This window comes from Rhodamnia argentea, chromosome 4 (genome assembly GCF_020921035.1).
Source record: "Rhodamnia argentea isolate NSW1041297 chromosome 4, ASM2092103v1, whole genome shotgun sequence".
In the NCBI taxonomy this organism is placed as follows: domain Eukaryota; kingdom Viridiplantae; phylum Streptophyta; class Magnoliopsida; order Myrtales; family Myrtaceae; genus Rhodamnia; species Rhodamnia argentea.
The window spans coordinates 23,152,486-23,179,545 of NC_063153.1; the positions used below are offsets into that span (position 1 = coordinate 23,152,486).

A 27,060-nucleotide genomic window follows, 5' to 3' on the forward strand; every position below is an offset into this window, starting at 1 on the left:
AAATAGTTTGTCGTTGATAGATGTTGGAGTAACATAACATCATCACCGATAAAAGGGACACAATTAAAAGAAGCACATACGCATGAAATTGACACCATCATTAAAAATCCACGAGCTTAGGTGAAAAATCTCATCCAAACAGAGAAACCCGGAGAGAGAGAGAGAGAGAGAGAGAGAGAGAGAGAGAGAGAGAGAGAGAGAGAGACTCGGTGAGGCGGATTTTGGGTAGAGTCTATGGTTTGTGGAAGCGTTCCCGATTTGGGTTTTTTCCTTGATCTTTCTCTCCGTCTGTGTAATTTTAACAAAGGAAATTTCACGTAACTCCAAAAACACTCCCTTCTATCTTGCCGCTCCTACAAGGAACTACACGAAAGAATCAACCTGGGATAAAAAACAAGCACAACCGGGAGATACCAACACTGTATTGCTTGTAAAAGAGAATTATCGCTAACGACCACAAAGAGGAACAAGCAAATAGTTGGGAAAATGACCATTGGAGCTACAAAACCTCGAGTACAGCTGCGGCCACAAACGAGCTCCCACGAGCTAGCTCTGATCTCGATGTGGGAAGAACAACAAATCGCGCAAACGCAAAGATCGCTCGAAATTGGCACCACAAAGCGCCTTCGGAGCCGGATCGCCGAAGATCTAAGCATCCACACACGTAATACAGAGAGAGAGGGAAAGAGAGAAGAGTAGACCTTATCGGAGTTGAGAAGAGTCTTTCTCTCTTAATGTCACTCCTTGTCGCTCCACTTCGCCGTCGGCATCGGCTCTTCATCCGTTGCTAGCAACACTACAAGAGCTTCGTCGCGAACGTTGGCAATAATGGTGTTCGTCTGCTCTGCGCGTGGGTTGTGGTTAGACCTTGAGAGGGAGAAAATATTGAGGCAAAAATGGCGTTCATTTGCCCTTGGTACCCTTTGGTTGGACTTTGAGAGAGAGAGAGAGTGAAAAGCAGATTTTACTTCGTGGATGGATGGACGGACACACAGAGCAGTCGTCGAGGAAGAGAAGAGATAGAGAAAGAGAAAAAGGGGGAAAGCAGTTGGGCATTAACGGGAGTAACGGAGACGGCAAGATTTTGAGGGTTGGAAAATTTTCTGCGCGCGGGACCCAGGCTACCATTTGGCAGCTGTTGAATGGTGCGACTCAGATATGCGTTGGCACTCAATATTTTCTCAAAACCCTAACCAATCCCCACCCAAAAAAAAAAAACCGCGAACGGCTTGACACTTTTGCCCCCCGTGCTCCTTCATTAGCCACTCGCAGCGCGCCAAGTGGCAAAGCCACGCAACGCGAGGCCAATCAGGCGCTCCTGTGGAGGGCGAAAGCTCTCGCCAACTCACCAACTTCTAGGGTTAGTTTCGTCACCGCAAGAGGAAAACTGTACAAAACGGTCAACAAATTCTGACGTGGCTAAAAGGTCAAACGAACAAAATGCAAAGTACAAATAAAGCGAAAAAAGAAAAAAAAAAATCTTTAACAGGCTACTCTCGGTCTCGGTACCTCCTTAGCGCTAGGCAGCTTTAACACAACACACAACAACTCGTCGCGAGTCGCGACCTACGAAGTCTTCTCTCTCTCTCTCTCTCTCTCTCCATAACCCTTGCAGTGCATCAGAGCTCAGCTTCCTCTAGGCCGTCAATGGCGGCCTCGGAGGCATCGACAGCGACGAGCTTCCGACACGCCTTCGGTGGCGTTCTCTCCTTCTTCATTCTCATCCTGATCGGCGTCCTCGCGTTCTCGATCCGTCTGTTCTCTGTAAGTCGCGGAGTCGTAGATCGGTTACGAGCGAATGCATTGTCGCGTTTTTCGGCTTCCATCTGTGTTTCTTGCGAAAATGACTTCGGAGCATTTATCAAGCAGTCGCCTTTCCGGTGGCCTCTGAATCGGTCGGGTTGGATGTTTTATGTCGTTGCGCTTCTTAATAGGCTGGGAGGAAGTGTTTTGTGGTTTTTCTCTCTTTTGCGTCTGCCACTGATATGACCGACGGTCGTGTAAATTTGGTCCATTTGAGATTGAGTTGGAATTGCACTTTTTGATTACTGCCGGCGGAATGATCTTTCCGACGATTGAATTGCAGGTCATCAAGTACGAGAGTGTCATTCACGAGTTTGATCCCTACTTCAACTACAGAGTTACTCAGGTGCAGTGTTGATTTAACAAGCAACGTGAATTTTCTATTAAATATGCCTTTTGCAGTCAGATATTGCAATCTCATGGGTTTGCTGGTTGACTACTTGGGAGTGCCAAACTTCAATCAAGGCTCCATCTTGTTCGCTCTTGGATTTCATTTGATAATTTGAATTACCTTGGAGAAGTGTCGAGGGTGATGGCATGTTTGTTGGTTTCAGTTTCTCACAAAAAATGGGATATATGACTTTTGGAACTGGTTTGACGACCGGACATGGTAACCTTTTACTCAAGTAGAAAACCTGCAATGCATCTTTCGCATTTCTTTTAATTTAATCTAAAAGTTGAATACTTGTGTTTCATTTCACATGATAAAGGTACCCGCTAGGACGTGTGATTGGTGGAACTGTGTACCCTGGACTAACGTTGACAGCAGGCACTCTATGGTGGTAGGTATTTGAGAATCACTGATGTATAAAGGCTTGCAGAGGACTACTGCTACTCAATTTAGTTTGTTGTTTTCATATGATTTCAAGATCTACTGATACATAGGAATACAAGATTAAATAGTCCATAATTATCTAGATCAAAGATAAAGAACAAGGCGCATAAATTCACTTCAACTCGTAGCAGGCTTTGCTTTGCTTAGTTTTGCTTCTTTCTTTGTTGTAGTTCTTCCTGAATGCATTTATTTTCTATTCTTTCACTGTTTTTCCTTTATCTATTGAAAGAAGTTCGAGAATACTGAAGGGTAAATCTTCATTTTTTATGGAAAAACTGGTACATAGAGAAAGGTTTTCTTTTAGCCTAGATATCACAGACCACAAGAGTGATTTTTGTCTTGTGATCTAGTCTTATACGTGGATATAGGATAAAGAGGAGTGTGTATGTTAAATTTAAGGTAGTCGTTGTCTTCTTCTTCTTCTAATCAAGTACTTTCTCATTTCAGGATCCTGAACTCTTTGAATATTCCTCTATCCGTGGAGACTGTGTGCGTGTTTACTGCGCCTATATTCTCTGCCTTTGCTTCATGGGCAACCTACCTTTTGACCAAGGTTTGTCTTCTAGTCTACTCCTGGTTTATTTTCGCTTTAAGTTCTTTAAAGCTAAAGTCTCCGGGACATTGATGTTGTTGCCTGTATCATCTTCAGGAAGTTAAGGGTGCTGGTGCTGGATTGACAGCTGCAGTCCTTTTAGCAATGGTAAGACAGTAGCCGAGTACTGAAAGTAATTGCTTTTTCATTACGGAACTGAACTGAAAGATAGTAAAAGAAAACTGTTAATCATGGTATAGCCTCTTCTTTGTGCAGATTTGTTGTCTCATTTCTATAAAGGGGAACTGCAGATATTGTAACTTAAAACTTTTAAAATGAGGTAACAAGTTGCTGTATTAGGGAGAATGTAAACAATATATAGGACGTCCTGACCCTTTTAGCTTTGATGCGCACTTAGAAGTTGTCACTCTGCTCAATGTGATGAATGGAGAAATCAACTCGAATTGAAGTTCATATGGTTACTACTCTCATAATTAGCACATGCCATCTACAAGCAGGAGGAGAGCTTGAGTAGTTTTACCATTCTGGGTTAGAATTTAAAGAAATTTGAGGTTTTTGGGATGAGTAGTGATAAGATTCTCTTGAACATCCTACTATAATTGATGATTATCAATCGTTGCATTTCCTCTTTCCTTTGATGGATAGGATGGGATCTTCTTTGTTTTTGAGTTTATATGTGGGACCTACCTCAACATCATTTTTTTTTAGCTTGATTAGTTCTAAAAGCTGGGTTGATGAATTGACATTTTCCTAATGGTTCTTGTTGACGGATGATGGGGAGTCTATGAAAATGATATGGAAAGGTGGATGCTTCTATTGTAATTGAGATATTGCAGCTTAAACAGAATCCCATTGAAAAAGATAGAGGAAAGATTTTGCCATTTCAGAGGACGTCTCTGCATTGGTGATTGCTAAGTGGGTCAGGGAAGCTCATAAATACAATTGTTGCTCTATTCTTGGTTCGACAATGCGCTATTTCCTTGAATTACTTTTTTCGGGTTTCTTAGTGACACTAATGAGTTTTCATTGAATGCCCATGACTTAAATCATATGTATTGCAAGCCAGTGCAATACTAACTTCAAAACCATTCAAAAGTTGGGCTGTTTAAGTACTATGGAATTGGTCCTTTGAATTGCAACAAAATCCTCAGTTACAGCTATTTGAGTACTCAGTGGGTCAGTTAAATGAATTACTTGTGCGCTACCTAGTACTGCTTCCTTCCAGGGATGATTTATTTTTTGAAATTTTCAGTTACCGTTGGATAATTGCATCAGTTGTCTGGTGTGTATATTTCAGGTTCCATCATATATTTCTCGATCTGTGGCTGGCAGCTATGACAATGAAGCAGTGGCTATATTTGCGTTAATCTTCACATTCTTTCTCTACATAAAGGTTAGATGTTGCTTCACTTATCACATTGTTGCTTCACTTATCGCATAATTATTTAGATAAGTAAATCAAGGTTAGATGTTGCTCCAGGAGCACATCCAACAATATATAACATGGTTTTAATTGTAAATCTGAAAGGAATTTCAGTGTTTTCACTTGTGGCTTAAACTTTGTTCTTTTTGTAATTAGTAGTTACTTGTTCGATTTTCTTATGCCATGTTTCTATGTTAACAGACACTTAACACTGGATCACTCTTTTATGCCACTTTGAATGCCCTCTCGTACTTCTACATGGTAGGTATTTTTTGTTTGCCACTTTCTTTTATTTGAGTTTATGTTTTCCATTTTAGGCCTCCGTAGTTGACTTTGGTTCCAGGTTTGCTCATGGGGAGGATACACCTTCATCATCAATCTCATTCCGATGCATGCGTTGCTTTGCATTGTAACTGGTCGCTATTCCTCTCGGCTGTACATTGCTTATGCTCCCCTTGTAAGTGTATACATGACTGACAGATCATATTTTACAAAATCTGCGAATAGGAATTGGGAAGTGCTAGGTTTGGAGAAAATGAGAGAGAACTCAGAGAAGCCCCAAATAGTAAATTTGTCCTTTTACCTTGAGCATGTCAGCATGCAGATGAGGAGCATCGGGATAAAGTGGCATTGGTAACTATGAACAGGGATTTAAGTTTTTGGCTCTTATGTGCGGCTTGCTTGACATTTTTCTCTTTGGAAAATGGCCAAGAACTCATTTTCTTACCAATTTGTGCTTCTTCCCCAGCAACAATCTTGTTCACTTGCCATATTGTCAATTTCACATCATATCTTCATTTTCATTTATATCAAGTTAAATAAAATATATCGCGCCCTTACTTATTTGAGCGAGTTAAAAAAATTTGAGCTGCTGATAATTTTAAATGCCTTGTGTCCAACGAGTCTACACTCTGCTGCCCCAATCTGCTTAGTGTCTTTGAAAGTTTATACAGAGGAGTTAATTGGTCAAATTTGTCATCTTGATTTGTGGCCAACTACTTTCAAGCAGTCCAGTAACATTTATCCACGATGTGACTTGACTTTTAAACTAAGCTCTTTGACTATCAAATGCAGGTTGTCTTGGGAACATTATTGGCTGCATTGGTGCCTGTTGTTGGATTTAATGCAGTCATGACATCAGAACATTTTGCATCATTTTTGGTGAGTCTTTGCCTGTACTTTTCGGTGCCTTTAGTTATGTTTATTAACCTTGTGAGTTTTGAGTCGCTGAGATTCCACTTTGATAGTGTTATGTACTTAAAACAGATAGTTTTCTAACCTGTGTAATGTATCTAATCTGAACAGTCACTATACCACACAGTTGTCCGAGTTTTGCATCATTATCTTTGGTAATATTTAAGGGTGAAGTTAACGTTCTAGCACTATAACAAGGACAAATTGTTCTCTAGATGGAATATCACGCTCATACAGAATGTTTGTGTATAAACTGGATGCAGCTAAGATTGGCTTGTGATTACCTCGACAATATTAATATGATCTGTGTACTTGTTTGGTGCTTATGCCGTTGATACAATCATCTCGTTAACAAAAGGTGATTGGCAGGTCTTTATCATCATTCATGTGGTTGCTCTTGTCTATTACATCAAAGGGATTCTCTCCCCGAAGATGTTTAAAGTTGCTGTTACCCTGGTTCTCTCTGCAGGCTTGTAAGTTCCTCTGTATTATCTGGCTGATGCTCAATTGAACAAATGTTTGATGTTACATCAAATTACTAAGGTCAAAGCTTTGATATTTCATGCCAGTTCGGTTATCATTTAGTACTGTAATTTCCTTTGATTGTATGCATTCTCCTTGAAGCCATACCATACAGAAGTTGATCTCCCTACCTTCTCTTTAACTTAATGAGCAGGATAGTGTGCTTCGCCGTGGTAGCAATACTCGTAGCACTGGTTGCTTCTAGCCCAACAAAGGGATGGAGTGGAAGAAGTCTGAGTCTACTTGATCCGTAAGTATTTAGTCTAACTACTCACGAGGTATTGGGTTCATCATTAAGATCCTTAAGGTTTTGGATTCTCTGTCTTCATTAACCTCCCTCTCTACTTGCCTGTCAAACAACTGCTACACATATATGTTTTAGTGTAAGAATTTGTGAGTTGTGGCTTAAGTTTGTATCTTTACAAACTCTTATATCATGAAAAGATGGACATGAAAAAGAGAGAGGAATAGCATTTCTGTTAGTTGCATCTTGTTCTGAAAGTTAATTTTCTCCCCGTTTGTGGCTTTCTCCTTGACAGAACTTATGCAAGCAAGTACATACCAATTATAGCCAGTGTCAGTGAACATCAGCCTCCTACATGGCCATCATATTTTATGGACATTAATGTCTTGGCTTTCTTGGTTCCAGCTGGCATTATTGTGAGCTATATTGTTCAGAGCAATTTTTCCATTGCCAGCTACATATTTTTTTCTGTAGATTGTAATTTTGTGCTTGATGCTTTTGTTTGCAGGCTTGTTTTCTGCCATTATCCGATGCAAGTTCCTTTGTTGTTCTCTATATTGTGACATCAGTATATTTTTCAGGAGTCATGGTAAGGGGAATGCTCGCAACACTTTGTGTCTTTTCTGCTGTGGTAGTTCCAGTAGTAATTCTTTTGTTTAACATCACAGGTGCGGTTAATGCTGGTCCTTGCTCCAGCAGCTTGTATCATGTCTGGGATTGCTCTCTCTGAAGCTTTTGATACTCTTACACGGTCAATCAAGTTTCAATTACCTGGAAACTCTGGTGGAAACTCTGAAGCTAACGTAAGAACTTACCTACTTCTGTATGTTTAGACACCTATGACATTTATATCGGATTATGAAAGGCTCATAATATCTCTTTGCCAATAAGGCAGGGGATGCTAGTTCTGCTAGTGCCGGTGCACTGAATGATGTAATCAAGGCTGATAAAGCTGAAGAAACTGCCAAGGAGAGACCATCAAGGAAGAGCAAGAAGAAGGAAAGGGAGCCAGTGGAAAAGCCTCAAAGAAATCCTCGAAATGAGAGAAAGCTTTTGGTTTTACCTTTTGAAGCGTCTATTGTTGGTATCATTCTACTTGTCATGCTGGGCGCCTTCTATGTGGTAATTAGACTTTCGTCTCTCATCTTTATTTTGGCCTTTTTGTTGAATCACCACCAGCTTTCAGCTTTGAAGGATGTCTATCCTTTGTCGTATGTTGTATGGAAGACATTTATTATATTCTGAGCAATTGATGTTATAAGATGTCATGTGGAAGGAGAAGGAAAATGTGTTATTACTTCAAGGAAGGTATACTCGCTGAGAAAGTCATACTATTTGAAGTCCGTCTACAAGCCATAGCCACTGCTGAGGCTGCTTCTGTGGATAGTGTGAGAGCTGTGTGAGGCGTGTGTAATAGTATTCAAGTTACAAACACAGAAGACTCGTTATCTTTTGTCATACAAATAGATCTGGTCCTTATTTCTCCTGCCTTTTCCTGTTCTCTTTCTCTGGCTTTGTAAAGGCCCTCAAGATACATGATTTTGTCATTGTAGGTCCATTGCGTCTGGGCAGCAGCTGAAGCTTATTCAGCCCCTTCAATTGTTCTGACATCTCATTCTCATGATGGATTGCATGTTTTTGATGATTTTAGAGAAGCTTATGCATGGCTAAGTCACAATACGGAGGTGGATGATAAAGTGAGTTTTTTCCTTCATACTTCATAAATTTTAGTAGTGGACACGAGGTTGTACGTTGTTCCTCTCATTTGATCTGGTGATTGTGGCCTCTCTACACCATTTTCCATGTGTTGCAGTTGCCAGAAGCTCCATTGCTCAAATTTTTTTCCTTTATTTTTACAGTCAGACAATTAGTTCTCAGAAGTATAGGATGTTCAAAGCTCTTTAAGGGGAACTGACAATTCCGTGTACAGTTGGACAAGTGACTGTTTGTTTGTTCACATATCGAATGCAATGATGAGGGTGGTTAGGACTTTGTCAGTGGAACTAGATGTTACATGAATTAGAGAAATAGCTAGTAGAATTCATAGCTTAAAACCCCCCTATCTAGGTAGAATGATAAACTCTGATGTCTAGTTCAGACTGTTGAGTAAGTGTAATATTCCCGATGTACCGATGCAGTACTTTTTAACCCAAAAGAATTTTCCTTTTGTAGGTTGCATCATGGTGGGACTACGGTTACCAAACAACTGCAATGGCAAATCGCACTGTCATAGTTGACAACAACACCTGGAATAACACGCATATCGCGACAGTTGGTACTGCCATGTCTTCTCCTGAAAAGGCAGCTTGGGAGATTTTCAACTCTTTGGACGTCAAATATGTTCTTGTTGTCTTTGGAGGTTTGTGTCCTTCTCAAATGCTTCTATTTTATCCAGAAGGGACTGTTCTGACATGGGCTCGTTCAAGTCAGGTCTTGTGGGCTATCCTAGTGATGATATCAATAAGTTCTTGTGGATGGTACGGATAGGAGGTGGCGTGTTTCCTCATATTAAAGAACCTGATTACCTAGTAAGTTTTTCCTTTTTCAGTGGAATGAGGACTCCTGGTTTCTTGCTTCTTAAAGCTCATGGAGTTTCACTACAATCCCTGGAATGGAGATTTCTCGCTGTGATGAATATTCATTGTGGCTTTCTGAACTTTCTGAACTTATCAATGTGTCATGGCATGATTTTGGGACTGATTGTATTATGGCTTCTGTTTCTGTTTAAAGAGAGATGGCCAATATCGGATCGACTCTCAGGCCACGTCAACTATGTTAAACTGTCTAATGTACAAGCTCTCATATTACAGGTCTGTTTCGGCTTTTAGACAGGATCCTTTTCAATTTTTTATTCTAAAATTGCTGTCTGAATGTTCAGTGTCTTCTCCATGTTCATACTTCAGGTTTGTTGAGACCGATGGTAAAGCTTTTGATCGAGTTAGGCGGACAGAGATTGGAAAGAAAAACTTCAAGCTCACCCATTTCGAAGAGGTTTGATTTCTTTTTCTGAGGCAGCACATAAATTTGCTAGATAATAACCCGTGCCTACAACATAACAGTAAATCTTTATATATCTGGCACTATTTAAGCAGGTCACTGAAAAGTACTGCAATGAGTAGAAAATGATGTACAGGGTTCTTGGTCAATAAATTATTTTAGAACAGACAAGCATCGTTAAGTTTGCTACTTTTTCATTGGAAAGCCTTTGATTTGAGCACCCAGGCTTTTATGTTCTATATTGCTAACTTTGCCCCAGACTTCCAATCCTTAGTTGTATGTCTGGATGGATGTAAGAAGTCATAAAGTTTTTATAATTGAGGCAATGTTTATAGCTTCCAAGTATTAACTGTAAATTCCAAGTATGGACACTTTTATCTTCAAACTAGAAGGGCAAAATGGTTTGAGAGTGGAATTTCAAGGTTTTCTTTTTAATTCTTTAAGCTGTTTACCATTGTTTGAATCTACATATTGATCATTGATTGGTTCTGGGGATGCTATTACGAAAGATTCAACTCTCTGGATGAGCATCAATCTTTCTGTTTGTCATGAGATCTGTAATATGGATGAGTTGTTTGATTGTGGTTATTCTCTGACTTCATCTTATTTTCATTTAAATCTGGGAAAAATTTCTTAATGGAGAAGAAAAATAAGAGGATTTGAATTAGTTCCTGCAATTATTGCAAGTCGAAGTCCCCAACATATTTGGGCCTCTCAAGGGGCTTCACGTCATACGTCATACCATAATTGCTCTCTCTGATGTATTCCTTTCTGTCACTATTAGTAATGTCTTAACGTGCGTGTGCTTTGTGTGTGTGTAGATGACATTCTCCCAGTAGTAAGTTTAGAGCAGTATGAGGGGTCCCAATTCCAAAAGATAAGTAGAACTATGAACTTTTGTTTGGGTCTTGGTGACAGGTGTTTACAACTCATCATTGGATGGTTCGCATATACAAACTGAAGCCTCCAAAGAACAGGCTTCGTGGTAAAGCGAAAAAATCGAAGTCGGTATGTATCACTCTTGGACCTTCCAATTAATACAAGGTATTATGCAGATATATCCCCCTAATGAGGCCTTATTCATCAACTTTGTTCTTGGCAGAAAACAAGCTCTGCGTCAAGCTCAAAGAGAAGTGGGAAAAGAACAAGAAATCCTTGGCAATAGAGGTTTTTGAGATTTTACAGGCTATGTGTTCAGGAGCTACGTGTACTTCATTGTATAATTATAGGCGAGACACCTCCAAGATAGTTATTGAGTGATTAGGTGGTCATTAACCTTGCAGAGATGCTAGTTCTCAAAGATTTTGCAGTTTTGCCTGTGAATCGATATTGAAAATGTTTGTGCTTACTGCTTCTGGCCGAGGGTATTCCGATAACTATTTGCTTCTGTTGTGTCCTGCTAAGGGCAAGAGCTTGCTCAATCTGATAGATCAGGAGTTAGCTCGATCTCGTGCCTCTTTCACAATGGAGTACCATATTGCTAACTTTTAAAACATTTCCGCGACTTATTTTGTAGCCGTTCTTCTTCAGAATGGAAGGGATCCAACTGATACTCTTCTATCACTTCCGGACTTGCTTACGCAAGTTGGACCATCAGCTGCGGTATCTTCTAGTTCAGTTCAAATGAATCACTCTGACTGACCGTTTGGTACATATACCACGAGTAAAAGGGCTGTAAGAGCTCGCTATATGTGAAACTAACTTCTACTGTCTCATAGATTGTTCTTTTGTACCTTGGGATAACTCGGTATTTAATCCTGTCGAGATAGTGTTTTCACTAGTGTTTTCACCAGTACTTTCAATTGGATAAATTGTATCTCGGTCATAGTGAATTGATGTGTCTAGTCACCGGGCGTGCGATCCCCGTTTTCCGGCTTAAACTCTAGAGGGCTTCAAGTCGGTGACATTGGTGACTCCGATGTGAGGATGTCAAAGGCGACAATACAGACCGGTTCGATTCTTATGCTCCCTAGTGCAAGTTGTGATCAAGATGATCCTAAATTTGTAGTGGCCGAGGTCTTGTGACGATGGCGATCGATGCGGCAAGGACGAATTGCAATAACAGGAACTAATTACACTCCATTTAACCACATACAACTCATGAATCAAGGTTGATATCTAGAGCAACTTTATTCGTCCCTCGTGTTGTTTTAGCGTTTCGGTTCCACAAATCTCGACTTGTCCAAAGCCCGTTTCATTATTTGCCTCGTCACGAAGTTTTGCATTCTCTTGGAACCAGGACCCAAACTGTTTATTGGAGGATTGGCTGAGAGAGATTGCTCACCATCGGTCCCGTGAAGAGCGCTCGTGTGTTAATGTCGTGATGGGCTCAGATGCATCCATACGGTAGAAAATCCCAAACCGAACCCCACCAAATGAGAGCGGCGAGACACCGGCTTCGCCAAGCCGTAGACTCGCTGTACTCTCGGGGGCATTCGACCCCTGAGCACTACACTCGTCTGGTACTCGAATGCGTTCGCGCCAACGATGTCGACCAAGCCAGGCGATTGCAATCTCATATGGAACTCCACTTCTTTCGACCTGATGACACTTACGTACACAACCGCCTCCTCCACTTGTATGCAAGGTCCGGTAATCTCGACGAGGCCCAGAAACTGTTCGACAGAATGCCCATGAGAGACGTTTTCTCGTGGAATGCTATGCTTTCGCTGCACGCTAAATGTGGGTCTGTTGGGGACATGTGGACGACCTTTGATAAGATGCCTGTTCGCGATGGTGTTTCCTATAACACGGTTATTGCGGGTTTCGCTGGAAATGGGCAGCCTCAAAAGGCTTTGCAAGTGTTTGTGAATATGCACGAAAATGGGTTTGTGCCGACTGAATATACTCACGTGAGCGCACTAAATGCATGTTCACAGTTGCAGGGTTCGAGGCTGGGAAAGCAGATTCATGGCAGGATAGTTGCTAGTAATTTCAGGGGCGGCGCGTTTGTTTGGAATGCGTTGACTGATGTGTATGCTAGATGTGGTGAAATTCATTGGGCCAGGTGGTTGTTCGATCACATGGTTGATAAGAATGTGGTTTCATGGAACACAATGATTTCTGGCTATGTGATAACTGGGATTCCGGATAAATGTGTTGATTTGTTCCATGAGATGCAGTTGACTGGTTGTAAGCCTGACCAGATTACAGTCTCCAATGTCCTCAGAGCCTACTTTCAATGTGGGCATGTCGTTGAAGCAAGGAAATTGTTCGATGAGATCAGAGAGAGGGATAGAATTTGTTGGACGACAATGATTGTTGGCTACTCCCAAAATGCCAGAGAAGAGGATGCATTGCTGCTGTTTTGTCATATGCTGTCGACAAATATGCAGCCCGATGGTTTTACCATGTCTAGTGTGGTGAGTTCCTGTGCCAAGTTAGCATTTTTATGTCTTGGTCAGGCTGTGCATGCGAAAGCTATTCTTGTGGGAGTTGATGATGATCTGCTTGTTTCCAGTGCTCTCGTTGACATGTACAGCAGCTGTGGGGTCATTGTCGATGCTCGGTTCATTTTTGATACGATGACTTCTAGGAATGTTGTCTCTTGGAATGCCATGATTGGTGGTTATGCACAAAACGGTCAAGATCTGGAGGCCTTGAGACTATATGAGGAGATGCTGCAAGGGAACATGAAACCCGATATTATCACTTTTATAGCTGTTCTTTCATCCTGTGTTCATTCCAATCTGATCGAACAGGGACAGAAGTATTTTGATTCAATCAGCAAAGTACATGGAATTACGCCAACTTTGGATCATTATGCAGGCATGGTCAGCCTCCTTGTTAGGTCAGGCCAAGGAGATAAAGCACTGAGTCTCATCGAGCAAATGCCCCATCAACCAAACAGCATGATTTGGTCCTCTATTTTGTCTTCATGTGCAACAATTGGTGATATTAAGCTTGGAAAGATAGCAGCAAGCCATTTATTTGATCTTGATCCATGCAATGCTGGACCATATATTACACTATCTAACATGTATGCAGCTAATGCCAGATGGAAAGATGTTGCATCTGTGAGATCTCTGATGAAGAACAGAAATGTCAGGAAAGTCGCAGCTTACAGCTGGATTGAGTTCGATAGTAAGGTCCACAGATTTGTGTCAGAAGATCGTTCTCATCCGGAGACAGATGAAATTTATGAAGAACTGCACAGATTGATAAAGAAACTGCAAGTGGCTGGCTTTATTCCTAATACAAAATCAGTATTCCATGATGTAGCGGACAATGAGAAGCTTGCATCTATAAGCTACCACAGTGAGAAACTTGCTCTTGCATTTGTCCTGCTCAAAAACCCTGATAGTGCAATTCCTATACGAATAATAAAGAATATTCGTGTATGCGGTGACTGCCACATGTTTATGAAATATGCATCTGAACTTACCGGCCGCCATGTAATCTTGAGAGATTATAACAGATATCATCATTTTATTGGAGGAAAGTGCTCATGCAATGATTACTGGTAGTAAGAATTGCTGATTTTCAATTTTCTCAGACTGACGTCAGATGGTAAGTTGCAGCTTTAGGTGGATGGTCTTGTTGCAGCAAGAGCCCTTCGACTTGTTGAGATGAACTGTGCCAAGAGCTAGATGCAAGATCCTTTTCATTGGGCTACCAACAATTGATCATGGGCTACCAACAATTGATCAACTCGTTGAAGGTTCAATTGATCATTTCTTTTCTCTTGGAAGCTAAAACGAGGTGTTGGGGCTCTTCAAGCAGCCAACTGATCTTCACTTGATGAGTCCATACCCACATTAATGCGTGCAAACTGATTTCAACCACACAAGGCTGCTTATGGGAATGATATGAACAGAATGTGCTAACTTCATAATTCAAAACCAAATCTTGAGCAAGAATGACAAACAAGCTTATCAATTGGGGAACCCCAAGCAATTCTTTGTTAGTTTATCACATGGTATATTTGTAGTGAGGTGATAACATCGCTTGTAGCTTTTGAGACACAAATGCAGGCACTGCTAGCTGAAGCAGCTATTTTATGTCATGGGATGGAGAGTGAGGTCACTGGCTAGGTCAACATTTCTTCACTCGGTGATTCTAGATTGTTCATGAGTTACGCTTGATGCTCATAAGCTGGGATCTCTGGATAGCATACAATCTTTCGTTGAACAATGCAGATCACGAGGAGCTAGTGACACAGGTTTGTTCTGGTAGGCAATCGAGTGTAGACTGAAAAAGGGTTACTCCTTCTCTTTCGTTGTGATGGTTTATTCCTGTCTCAGGTCCATTTCAAGCATTTAAATGATGGGGCGAGGTCCATCTTAGATGGTAGACTGGTTGGAAGAGTTGGTCTGCTGCTTAAGTGGCGTGAAGGCTGATGTGCCAGAGACCCTTGTACTGCATTATAATTCTTGGATTAGGTAAACATCCAATGAGATCAACTTCCCTGTTGGGTACATTACTATTTGCTCATCTGGGTCTGAAGTAGCTTTCTTCAAGTTCCACACTTTTTCCTATAATGGCAGGGTTCTACGTTGGAAAAAGCGTGAAATCCCGAATTCTATCGTACTTATTTTCTATCATCTTAGTTTTGAGTTTACCATTCACAGTTAATGTCATAGAAACACATTGTTCTGTGGTACTAACTAGAGTTGCTTAGAGGGCCGGGTCTGGCTGGGTTGGGCTTTGACCTAACTTAGATACCTAAGTCACCCGTTCACCATAAAGTTCAAGTGTGTTCAAAGTTCTAATTTATATAAATGAGTGCAGTGTCCTTCCTTTGATATTTCATTCCTGCAAATCTTATTGGGCAAATTCAATAATAAAGAGCTGCTCGAGATATTTTTCTTTCCATTATGAAGAAGGACCTACATATGGTGCTTATTGATTTCGAGAAGGCGTATGATAGGGTTCCAAGGAAGATTCTGTGGTGGGTTCTTGAGAAGAAAAAAGTACCTTCAAAGTATGTAGAGGCAATCAAGGATATGTATGATGGTGTTGCTACATATGTGAAGGCTTGTAATGGCACATCAAGTTATTTTCCAATTACAGTAAGCTTACACCAAGGTTTTACTTTCAGTCATTATCTTTTTGCCCTAGTTATGGATGAGCTAACAAAAGATATCCAAGATGAGGTGCCGTGGTATAAGCTATTTGCAGATGATATTGTGCTTATTGATGAGACTAGGGCCGGGATTGACGCTAAATTAGAATTATGGAGAAGCACGTTGGAGTCTAATGAATTTACATTAAGTCAAAGTAAGACCGAATACATGAAGTGTGAGTTCGACACGGCAAGAGGAGGAGATCAAGAATCCGTGAATATGCTTGTATAGGAGGTACCCAAGAAAGATGAGGTGCCGTGGTGTATGCTTGTTTAGAAGTGTGAGTTCGACACGGCAAGCTATAGAATCAGAGCAGGTTGGATGAAATGGCACGGTGCATCGGGGTTTTTGTGTGATCGTAAAATCCCTCTTGGGCTAAAAGAAATTTTTTATAGAACAGCAATAAGGCTTGCAATGCTATACGGAGCTGAATGTTGGTAAGCACAGAGACAACATGAGCATAAAATGAGAGTAGCGGAAATGAGGATGTTAACGTGGATATGTGGTCATATAAGGATGGATAAGATAAGAAATGAAGATATTCGACAAAAAGTTAGAGTAGTACCGGTGGCGGGAAAAATGAGAGAACATAGATTGAAATGATTTGGGCATATTCTTCGAAGATCCCTAGATACTCCGGTAAGAACATAAATTTGTTACCGAGAGCATGACATGAGGAAAGGAAGAGGTCGGTCGAAACTTATCTTGGAGAAAGTAGTAAAATAAGATTTAATGAAGTGGGAAATAGATTGGCGTATGGTTTGTCTTGGGACAGAGTGGAGGAAGGTTATTAGCATTGTGGAGGGGCAGAATTCCTATATTCCAGACTGTTTTTTTTAATCATTTTTTTCTATATATATTTGTATATTTTTATTTTTATATATTTATTTTTATTTTTATATGATTATTTTTTTCCCTCAATCGGTCTTGCTTTTATTTTATTTATTTTTGGGTTCATCGACCACCGATCCCAACTAGTTTGGGATAAAAGGTGATGTTGATGTTGATTTGTCTTGGAGGAGGGAAGCTAAAAGACTTACTGTGGCTGCTCAAAGTAGATATGTACATTCATAGTGGCAGTGGCAGAAGCATAATATGATGCATGTAATGCAATTCAAGCAGTTGTAATTGTGTTGTTGACTGGGCCAGGCCAATTTGAAGTCTCATTACTTGGCTATGATATCTCCGTGCCTGTACTGCATCATGAACTAGTCTCCAGCATAATGTCTTGTCGCACTAGTCAGGATATCAAGCTTGCTCTTTACTTGGGCGCAAAATTTTCTTCTCACATTGTGGGATAAGAATTTAGATTTCAACCCGTTCTTTGATGGATGTGTTAAAGTGAATCAAGTTTGCTCCAGCTCAGCTGAAACTTACACATTATGCTATTGCTTGGACAGGCTATGATGATAACTCATTTCAGTTAAGGAGGTCGGTGCAAGGACAGGGAAGAAGCAACATCATGTGGGAAGCTGATGTTGATTACAGTTCACAGCTCAAAATTTCTCGCGGTGGTTTGATATGACCCTCTCCGCTGTCTACTATTCGGACATCAGTGACAGTCTCCTAGTGAGTGTGTGATCTTGATGGAATTGCCAGTCAAATCCGAATCTCATCAAAAGCTTTGTTTTTGGCTTTCCGTGATCTGCCAGATACTTTTGCCTGTCCATAACTAGCCATGTCAATAATGTAGTTGCTTGCCTTCGCTATTGTTCTAGTTTTCTTCTCTAGTTAGTCGAGGAAAAGTTCTGAGTAATTTTCGAGATAGCCCTCCTTTTTGAGATTCCAATCCTTTCAATATCGCTATGGCTGTTGGATTAAACTTTAGTACGGGACTCCTATTTTCCTACACAAGCCATCTCCATCACCGTTGATGTGGCCTGCTATTTCTTTAGGATTCAACTCAACGATCTAAACAATGACGATAAAAAAGCGACATGTATAAAATATAAACTGCACGGCCGGTGTACCATATAGAACTCCATGGTTATTTCGTTACTTTGGATTTTGGGCTTTCGGAATCCCGAATTGGTAGGAACTTTCTCCTCTTGTTTGCAATTGGACTAAATCTAATTTCAAAATTTCCAAGCGACATCGATCCTTGTTTTGGCGGGCTTGGGTCTCAACTTATCGTGGTTTTCTTGGAAGAGTGGTGCTTTGGTAGTGTTTATTTTTCGAAAAATGAGTGATTTGGAAATCATTTTCTTAAAAATGATTGATTGATTTTTTGTTCATTCCCCGAAATGTCTAGACATAATTTGTTGTTAAACAAGAATATTTTCTGCTGACTAAATTTTTTTCAAGTGATATAATCAATAATTTGTGAAAAAATAATCTTAAATCATTCATTTTTCGTGAATAAACGGGCCTAATATCCTTATGAGTGATAAAAGAATGGCTCTAGCGTCAATCAAGCTAAATGGGCCTAGTGAAGATGGGTAACATACTAGGATTTGTAATTTGGGCTTCTTCAACAAGAATGAAATGTGATTGTTCGGTTAGAAATTAGTAGATAATCTCAATCGATTAAACTTAAACCCCAGTTCATCGATTTAGCAAGCTCGTTCTAATTTGGAAAAGGGATAATCCTAATTTCGTTTGGTTTAATTTATGTCGTTTTGGGCTTTCTACATATTTCGAAAGTTGTGTAATGTTGGAAGAAGATATGTTTTTTTTGTTGTTGCCAAATTAAGACATTTCATGTGCAACATCTCGATAGACAATCCAAAACCTTTTCTCAGTTATACTTTGCACCTTTCAATATCAAGATTTAAATTTCGAGCCCACGCTATATCTTATATTGGCTCTGAGTCTTGACGTATAAATTTTTCGAAACCTCAGGATGCAAAGAGGATGTAAGTTATATCTACTATACCATAAGGAAAAACTTTTGGAAATTCAAAGGAGCTTACAGAATAGATTGCCTCTAGGCATTCATAAGGTTTACATCTTCTAGGCTATTGATTTTTTTTTTTTTTTTGAGAAATATGCACTCAATACTTTGCTAACTTAATATTCTGTTATCAAACATTCTGGATAGGTGTTCTTGAGACATATGTTAACATAGATTGCAGAACGCAATGAAATGATCCGTATATCGAGCTAAGCCTTATCATGCAAGGCTTAGTAGGCCCATCGGTTTACGCCATTTTGATCTTTTCTAATTCGAATACTCTAACATAAGGTAAAACTTCGAATAACTCCCCAAGGGATTCAGTCAGGGATACTTGGATTTTCCGTCATCATAAGCAGAAGGTCTCGTTTTATTTTATGCCTTGAGGCTAATCCCGATCCTACATTTGCGCAGTGATGTCGATTGTCCGGTTTCGTTGGGGGTGAGGAAATCGTTTACACTTGTCGGGGGGGGACTCCCGAATTGCCAAACCGATGCCGGACATCGCTGACACCATCGAGGGAACAAGTTGATGCTTCCAATTTCGTGCCAATTTAGGCTTTAGACTTTTCCTCTTCGAAAGTGTGGAAAATTAAAGGACTAAACAAATAAAAGACGAAATAAAAATTCTGTCTTTCGGGGTCGGGCTTATGAACTCGCACGTGCGGTGGCCGCCCAAAAATGTCGGGGAAGATATTGGGCAGCAAGCGATAAGAGAGGAGCCGCAAATCCTGACGAGATCTCCTGCTCCGCACCCCACCATGTGACCGCATCACCGCCCCACTTTTCGCTGCCACCTGTGCTGTCCCTCTCCAGTCAAACTTTGACCCGCCTCAGCCTCGAGGAAAAGGAGGTCTCAACCACTGTTGTCGCCCCCTTTCGCCGATGGGACCTTGGGAGATCGGACGGTTCTCGCCCCGTGGTTGGGATCGGACGGCCCATGCTGCTTCCGCATCGAGTCGGCACTGTCGGGGAGAGGCGCATCGTGGGGCCCAGGGTTCAAAAGTATGGTATTGGAAGTCCATTTCGTATCCAGGAGGCGAATCTCCAGCCTTTTTTTTTGTTTTTTTTCCTGTTCATGTCGACCAAGGAGCAAAAACATGAAAAGAGCATTATTGTTGTTATTAGTTATATGATGAGATCTTCTAATAATTAAAAGTTAAAATCGATTATCAGAACGTGGAGGACAACGTTACATGTTAGCTAAGACAAGAAAAAAGAATTGCCGAAGACGATTGAATAATTTGTGGATTTTATTAGATGGCTGTCGATGTAGCTTGTCAATCGAAGATATGCAAAACTACTTGAGATATGTAAAATCGAGAAAAATATCCTGAATCTCCCTTCGAGGTGATATGGAAGAAGTCGAGATTGGAAAAACGCCTGGGTGGATTGCTGAAGGTATGCTGAACGGAGGAGGTGGCTTTTGTGTGTTGCCGTGGCTGCTAAGCATGCTCCACGGCAGGAGGCTATCGTTTCCGATGTGTGGTGGCCATCGGAGGAGACGGGCAATGTTGGAAGTCGGCATGAAAAAGAATTGTAGATAGGGGTGCACTCGGTGCGCTTAAAAGTTCTGCTACCAATTAAAGAAAGAAAATGCAGAAGAGAGAATTGAGTAATTTCTTCACATTCAAATATGATCATGAGCATATTTACGGGTTTTATTAGACGATCATCTAAGTAACATAGCAATTAAGGATATGCACGGTTAAAGGGAGATATAGAGATTCTTTTTAGATATTTGCACCATCGTGAAAGATATGTAAAATCAATAAAATATTATAAATATCTCCGACAACAAAATCAAGAGATTGGTTAACGGTCATTCGAAAATGGGTGGACAAATCTATAAAATTATCACCTTTCAGTCAACTGTAATTAAAAAAATGTAAAATATTTGAAATAATGTCATCCACATTCGTGGAATCTTCTTCTACTTGGTTATGATTTATGTCGGAACTTATGGATGTCATTGATCCTTTTGACAACGAAAATTTTGAAACTACACACGACAAATTATTAGTTAGATTGTGGAAAGTAATCCTACTGTGGCAGGATTTGGTGTATTCTACTTGTGAAGCACATTTACGAATTGGCATCAGGAAACCAGACAAAAAATGTTGAGAAATGATTGTGATTGTCGAGTTTAATAGCCTGTTTTGGACCATAAAAAAATAATTAAAAATCATTATGGGATCTACTCTTTTAAGAATTTGTGGTCCACGATGTGCTAACAAAGCCCAAAGAATGTTAGGGAGTATCAAAGCAATAGCGATCTTACTCTCGATCGCTATCAATCCATCGAGTTTCTGCTTATCAAAACGTTCTCAGAAAGTGCTTAACAATCGAATCGGTGTCGGTAATAGGAGTCTATGTTTTGAATCGGAGATGTCCAAATCAGGAGTAGGTGCGGTCCACCAATTACACAAGAAATTTTCTCTAGTTAAAACGAACCACACTTTTTGTCGGCCAAAAAGGGTTAATGATGCTACCTCTGTCTCGCTTCTTTATCATCTTGCCTGAGGAAAAAGGCTTTTAAATCATATTTAACACGAGCAACATTATATTATCCTTGTTCATCACAAGCTTATGTTAGAATAATTCACGTCGGAGGGAGAATTCTGGCGAAACACATACGAGGCAAGAAATCCTTTGACTACGGCCCTGATACAACTTAGCTCCTCCCGTCGACCTGTGATTAACTCCAGTGAAGTCAATATCGAAAAATCAAGTCACACAGAGGAAAAAGAGATACAAAACAAAAAAGTAAAGAAGAACATTCGATGAGGAAACTTATAGATAGCATGGTGCAAGAGCTACGTACCTGCCTTATGTCGGTACAGGAGCCATACAGCATTCACATGAATTTTTTGGTTGTTAGTATTGCTTTGTTGACTACATGATCCTCATGCTGAACCACCATCAGATCGTATTGCATCCTTGACCGTGAAATATCGATTGCATGTTGAAACCCGTGAATGTCGTGAAAGTATGATATTTTGGATTCGAGAGATCCAAGAGTTTTATAAAATGTTTTTGGTGGAAAAAAGTGTGAATGGAAGATCTCATGAAACTCAATTTCGCCAAACATACTCATTTTCGGCCGAAATTCAAGGGATAGCTGCCCAAGATCCTATCATGAAACTTCGGTGGTATTGTACATATGTGTATATTCTTCCTTTTAATGGCGAAGCACGTGCAAAGCAGCGGTCAATCACAAACAAATCCATGATGAAACGTTTCGCATCATTGTTCTATCATCTTCTTAGCTTTGTGCTTTTCCCATGTGTTGTCTCCCGTTCAATCCCCATCACACTATGTAGCGACGTTCAAAATGTTATCATGGTAATCGACGACTTGGTTTGCATTAGTTGATACATGCACGTCGACATTCTTTTTTCTTGGTGAATTTGTTTGTTTTCTGTTCGTGGTATGGGGGTCAACAGTGATCGATCGACACTCCCCTTTTCAGGTCGGGCAAAGCATCTTTCGCCATCGGCCAAATCGAAAGTTGGAAACATTTTATTCTCGAGATATGACTTTGATGCGTGTCGGGTGGAAAGGACGGCGGCTTTTCCTTTATTCGCCTCTTCATCTTTTTCAACGTAATTGAAGAACTTTTCATCGGCAATAATGAGTAAACCTAGAAATCTTCTAGATTTACATACGAATTCACTATTGAAAGTAGGGATGGAAATGCTTCCAGGATAGAATCTGGAATCGAATTTATGGGGAACCAATTCAGTTCTAGATTCCAAGGTATGTATGGTAGGTTCCAGGTTTCAAAAATTGGGAAACCTATTCTGACGGGTAGTTTTTGGGTAGGTGGAACCTGGACCTATAAGTTGAAACAATTTTTGTTTTTGTTTTGTTTTTGTACATGTCTTTGCATGATTTTGCGGTATTCCATGGCTTTCAATAATGATTGTATAATATGGAAACCCTAGTTCGAGCTTCCATTTCTAGCAATATTTATCACTGAAATTTTTACCTTGTTAATATTTCATTTTTATTCATGTGTCTAAATATGAGTTGTAGTCGGTGAATTGTAGCAATAAATTGTGATAATTAAATGTGACGATTTAATTGTTCAATTAAAAATATAGGTGGAACTTGGATAGACCCTGAAATTTATCTCGGAACCCGCAACGGGGTAGGTTCCAGATACAAGTTTGAAAAAATGAGAAACCTTTGTGGGCAAGTAGGTTCTAGATAGAACCCGAAACCGCCCACCCCTACTTGAAATATTTTTCTCTTGAGAGCATTTTGTCATCTTGTTGAGCTGAATTGCATACTTAATATTTTTACAGGGAAAAGTACCATAAAAGTCTTCAATCTATTGCATTTGTGTCAATTCAGCCATAAACATTTTCATCTTTTGTTAATTTATTCATAAATATTGTCACATTTTGCTAATTGAGTTCATATGACCAATTTTGGCAGGAACTTATTGATGTGGATGTTGACCGTTTTATACGGCACGACTGTCACCGATGTGCTCTTTTTTTTTTTTTTTTTTAAGTTTTCTTGTCTTCTTTACCTATTGTTTTTGCTTGTGGCCGACCCTAATGGGCACTCGCCCTCGTTGGCCATGGCCTGTGGCTGGTGGCTAGCGATTGGCAATTGGCACAAAAAGAAGGAAAGGAAAAACAAAGAAGAATTTGTAGCGAGGGGTGTTCATCGCCAAGGCGGGGCCGGTGGCTAGCTCTGGCCATTAGCAAAATGAGAAAGGAAAGAAAAAAAAACGGGACAGAAAAAAACTCGAAAAATTATTAAAAAATTATAAACTAATTTCAACGTCATTGCCAACCGTGCCACATAGAATCGCTGGCATGCACGTTAATGATTTACGTCCTAAATTGATTAGATAGACTTGATTGGCAAAATAAGAAAATGTTTCGGATTGAATTGGCAAAGTCAAAAGGTTTATGATTGAATTGGTACAAATACAAAACTTTTCCCGATTTTTAGAGTGCCGAAACCATAGTATCGCAATCACTATTTTCTCGGACTAATGGTGTATCAAGTAGGGATCCGTAGATACATATATGAGCAAGAAAACTATACCCTAACCTAATAGAGCATCTTTTGGCGATCGATTTGCCCACAAAAGCCTGTGCGGGTGACTTTTACTTTACTGCTTTTGATTTTCTGTCAAAATGAAAAACTTTCAAAAGCAAGGAGTTTCCGAGGTTAAGAGTAAAGTCATCCAGACAACTACCCAGAATGCAATATTAGATCCTGTCGGGAGTGTCCCACTTCCATATCAATATATATGCTTTTTTTTTGTCAGACCATAGTCAATATTTGAGGACTCTTGTTTTGTAGATTCTCTTTGTGGGCATGATCACAAGGAATCAAAGTTAGGTAAATGAAATAATTTTCATTTATTCATTTTGAAAGCGATACAAGCAATCATTTATCGAGAAATGTTTTTCAAATCTCGAGTTTTCCGTAAAACAAGCGTACTCTAAATGGCTATAACACATCCCGGCATTATTGAGTAAATAAACCTTGTCAATTTGTACGCAAAAAGAGCAGTTAAGGAAATTTGGAAAGTCACGAGATTGATTGGTCCGCGTTAAAGGTATTTTTTTTTTTTTGACTTTTCATGAAGGTCGATACCTTTGGTAGGGAGATTATCAAGATAGAATTCAAGTTCGAGCCCGTCAATACATCTAGTTGGATCCACGTTCACTTAAAAATTTAAATTCAATGAATTATAGGTCCAATTTGATATATTAACTGCTCAACACCACATCAATTCACCGATATGGAACTTCTCTATATCTTAACAAATAGCGTGAAACATTAACAATATATAGACAAAGTGCGAGTGTGAATATATCTACTAAGCATGTAAACTCATGTGGGGATCCAAATCTGCATCTCATATCATTTCGCGTGATGTCTAAAATTGGAGCACACTTGTAAATGCTAAAGATTACGGCATAGAAATCGTATAAGAACATGATCACTATAAGCCGAACTTGCTGAGTATGTCGTCATGTCTTGCCGAATAGCAATCTTACATTAACAGGGTTAAGTCATGTTGTCGCGTCGCACCACGAGGGCGTCAAGCTCGCGTCGTGTTGTGTACTGCCACTTTTATCGTTCTGTCAATTATCTGCTGCTTTTTTCGTACGATGACATAAGCAAATGACAAGGAACGGGGGGAGAAAAAGGAAAATAAATGGAGCTTTACATATGTTGGCCCTACACTCGACATTCGAAGAAATATTGAACAACGTTACTTTGGTTTTTTTGGCCGAAAACAACGTTGTACTGTATTTGTATTGGGACACTTGTAAGGTTGGAGTAGGTAATATTTAGGGAAAAAGGAAAAAGTATCAAAAAAGTCCTAAATCAATTATATTTTTATCAATTTAGTCCTAAATCTTTTTTATTGATGCCAATTGAGCTCACCTGACCAATTTGAACCGAAAATAATCGATATGATCTAGGCAAGGGCCTTCATGGTGTTGCTAGCGGCCGGTGAGGCCATTGCGGCTTTACCGGCCATGGGCAAGGTGGCTCTCGCCCAAATTTAGGATCAATACTGTAGGTTTATGATTGAATTAACACAAATGTAATAGGCTTAGAACTTTTATGATGCTTTTCTAAAAAGTTTTAAACCTTTCAATTGGACCAATTTAGTATATTCTGTTAATTTAGATTGAAAATTATTGACGGGAACGCCAACCGTCCCACATGGCATGGATGGCGTTGACGTGGATAATTTTTATATCTTTTTAAATACTTTTTCAGACTTTTTATTAATTTTATCTTTTTTTTATTTATTCTTTTCTTTTTCCATTGTGGCGGGCGAGCTCTGACGTCCCTCGTCCGGTGGCTAGTGAGCTCGCCAGAGCTCGGTGGAAAAAGAGAAGAAAAAAGAAAAAAAATTAATAAATGTTAAAATTTTGGAGAAAATTATAAAAAAAAATATTCACATTAAAGCCAACCATGCCTTTTTTATCGGATGTCTTCGAAGAGACATAAACTTATATGAAAAAACACCAGCCATGCCACGTAAGATGATTGTCATACACATCAGCGATTTTCGGCCTAAACCGGCCGGATGACACAATTGGCACCAACGTAAAAAGATTTATGACTAAATTGTTCCGATTGAAAGATTTATGATTTTTTAAAATGAATGTGAAGAAGCTCATAGAGGAAAGATGAGGAAAATTGATTTTATCTATTCAAATAAAGGAGATTAATTTTCCCATTTTTACAGGTTTTTTTTTCATTATTGAAAAATATTTTCTTTGATTATTTTATTTTTTGTGAACTAAATGCAAAAAAATCCGAAAAACTCTTTTTTGAAAGTTGTTTTGGATGAAACAAACGGAGCTTAAGTATGTCATGAGTCTACATCAGTCTTCTTTTGGGGCTATTACGGGGGTTGTTATAGAGGTTTGGTGTAGGAAAAGACTTTTAATTATGTTTTAATGCACCTAGCTCATCTCTAGATTTCTTCGAAATTGAATGATTAGATGTCTAGGGTTAGTGGATGATCTCGGGCACAGTCAACCGCTACTCTAGCGTGCTATGTATATAAATATATATACCAAACCCTAATGGTGCTTTGGAGGTGCGATTTAATTTAGTGTTGCAGTAGCCTAGCCATTGTTTATTTATACAGCGTTCTATTCTAGCACAAAAAGGTGGGAAAACAAAGAAGGAAATTAAGAGAATTCGGCTCACGTGCCCCTTTTCACAACTGCACATGCATCCTTTTACAAGAATATTATCCAAAAAGTCATAAATCTATTGTACGATAACTACTTTAGTCCTAAATTTTTTAATTTTGTCAATTTAATCCTGAACATTTTGACAGCTCGCCAATTTATCATAAATCTTTTAATTGTGCTCATTTAGTCCCAAATTTTTTAATGATTTATCAATTTAGTTCTTTCGGTCAATTTTGACCGAAAATCATTAACGTGGTGGTCTAGTCGATGTTGGTCCTAACATGGACAATTTTTTTAAAAGTTTTTTGTTAACTTTTTAGAATAATTTTTATAATTTTTTCTTTTTTTCTTTCATTTTTCCTCTAGTCGGTTGTCGGCCCTCAACAATCGCTGGCGACCAGCAAAAGGTGAGGGTAGGCGAGGTCAATGGTGGGCGAGGGTTGCCTAGCCACTAGCCTTATCCTCTAGCCGGTCCTCGGCGACTGGCCAGAGGCAGAAGAAAGGAAAAAATAAAAATAAAATTGAGTAATTGACAAACTCGTTTATCTGCGACTTTGGTGTATATCCTGGTGGTGCATTTATTCTAAACTTGATAGTAACAATAGTGGGGAAAAATAATATCTTGAGGATAGCAGTCAGCTTTGCGCATCAAAGCATCAATAACTACTGCTCTATCTTCATTTCCAATCAAGTTTCCCCAACAACTCAAACCTTATAAGGTCTGGTAAATGGATTCCAAAATCCATCTCAAAACATAAAATCCACAAATCCTACTAGAGTTGGAACGGCTCTGTAGCGTCCCAGTCCGCCACACTTTAATTATGGCTTGCT

The 27,060-nt window shown here is 39.7% G+C and overlaps 2 protein-coding genes across 5 annotated transcripts; both read left to right on the forward strand.

The window, feature by feature from the left end:
* The first annotated feature begins 1,511 nt into the window (after positions 1-1,511).
* On the forward strand, positions 1,512-10,919 carry LOC115740644 (dolichyl-diphosphooligosaccharide--protein glycosyltransferase subunit STT3A). The gene is made up of 23 exons (XM_030674175.2): positions 1,512-1,764; positions 2,087-2,149; positions 2,358-2,413; positions 2,514-2,585; positions 3,086-3,191; positions 3,288-3,338; positions 4,489-4,584; positions 4,816-4,875; positions 4,958-5,071; positions 5,689-5,775; positions 6,178-6,281; positions 6,485-6,580; positions 6,870-6,990; positions 7,083-7,163; positions 7,243-7,377; positions 7,466-7,696; positions 8,128-8,271; positions 8,747-8,933; positions 9,005-9,102; positions 9,305-9,384; positions 9,478-9,565; positions 10,490-10,579; positions 10,674-10,919. The coding sequence occupies exons 1-23, from the start codon at positions 1,648-1,650 to the stop codon at positions 10,734-10,736; spliced, it is 2,340 nt and encodes a 779-aa protein (XP_030530035.1). The 5' UTR covers positions 1,512-1,647; the 3' UTR covers positions 10,737-10,919.
* A 766-nt stretch (positions 10,920-11,685) lies between these two features.
* LOC115740735 (pentatricopeptide repeat-containing protein At4g21065-like) lies at positions 11,686-17,511 on the forward strand. Of its 4 annotated transcripts, none has more exons than XM_048277222.1 (3): positions 11,686-14,742; positions 14,815-14,952; positions 17,037-17,511. In XM_048277222.1, exon 1 carries the CDS (start codon positions 11,905-11,907, stop codon positions 14,035-14,037), a length of 2,133 nt encoding a protein of 710 aa, XP_048133179.1. In that variant the 5' UTR covers positions 11,686-11,904; the 3' UTR covers positions 14,038-14,742; positions 14,815-14,952; positions 17,037-17,511. The 4 variants fall into 4 exon arrangements, with proteins under 4 accessions (XP_048133179.1, XP_030530174.1, XP_048133177.1 ...); XM_030674314.2 differs by having other exon boundaries at positions 11,686-14,732; XM_048277220.1 differs by having other exon boundaries at positions 11,686-14,952.
* The last annotated feature ends 9,549 nt before the right edge of the window (positions 17,512-27,060 follow it).

Bases quoted from the DNA above. Each gene is read 5' to 3' on its own strand.
- LOC115740644 (XM_030674175.2), top strand. From the start codon at position 1,648: ATGGCGGCCTCGGAGGCATCGACAGCGACGAGCTTCCGACACGCCTTC. The intron at 3,339-4,488 runs GTAAGACAGTAG...TGTATATTTCAG, and splicing joins CTGCAGTCCTTTTAGCAATG to GTTCCATCATATATTTCTCG. The intron at 4,585-4,815 runs GTTAGATGTTGC...CTATGTTAACAG, and splicing joins CATTCTTTCTCTACATAAAG to ACACTTAACACTGGATCACT.
- LOC115740735 (XM_048277220.1), top strand. From the start codon at position 11,905: ATGCATCCATACGGTAGAAAATCCCAAACCGAACCCCACCAAATGAGA.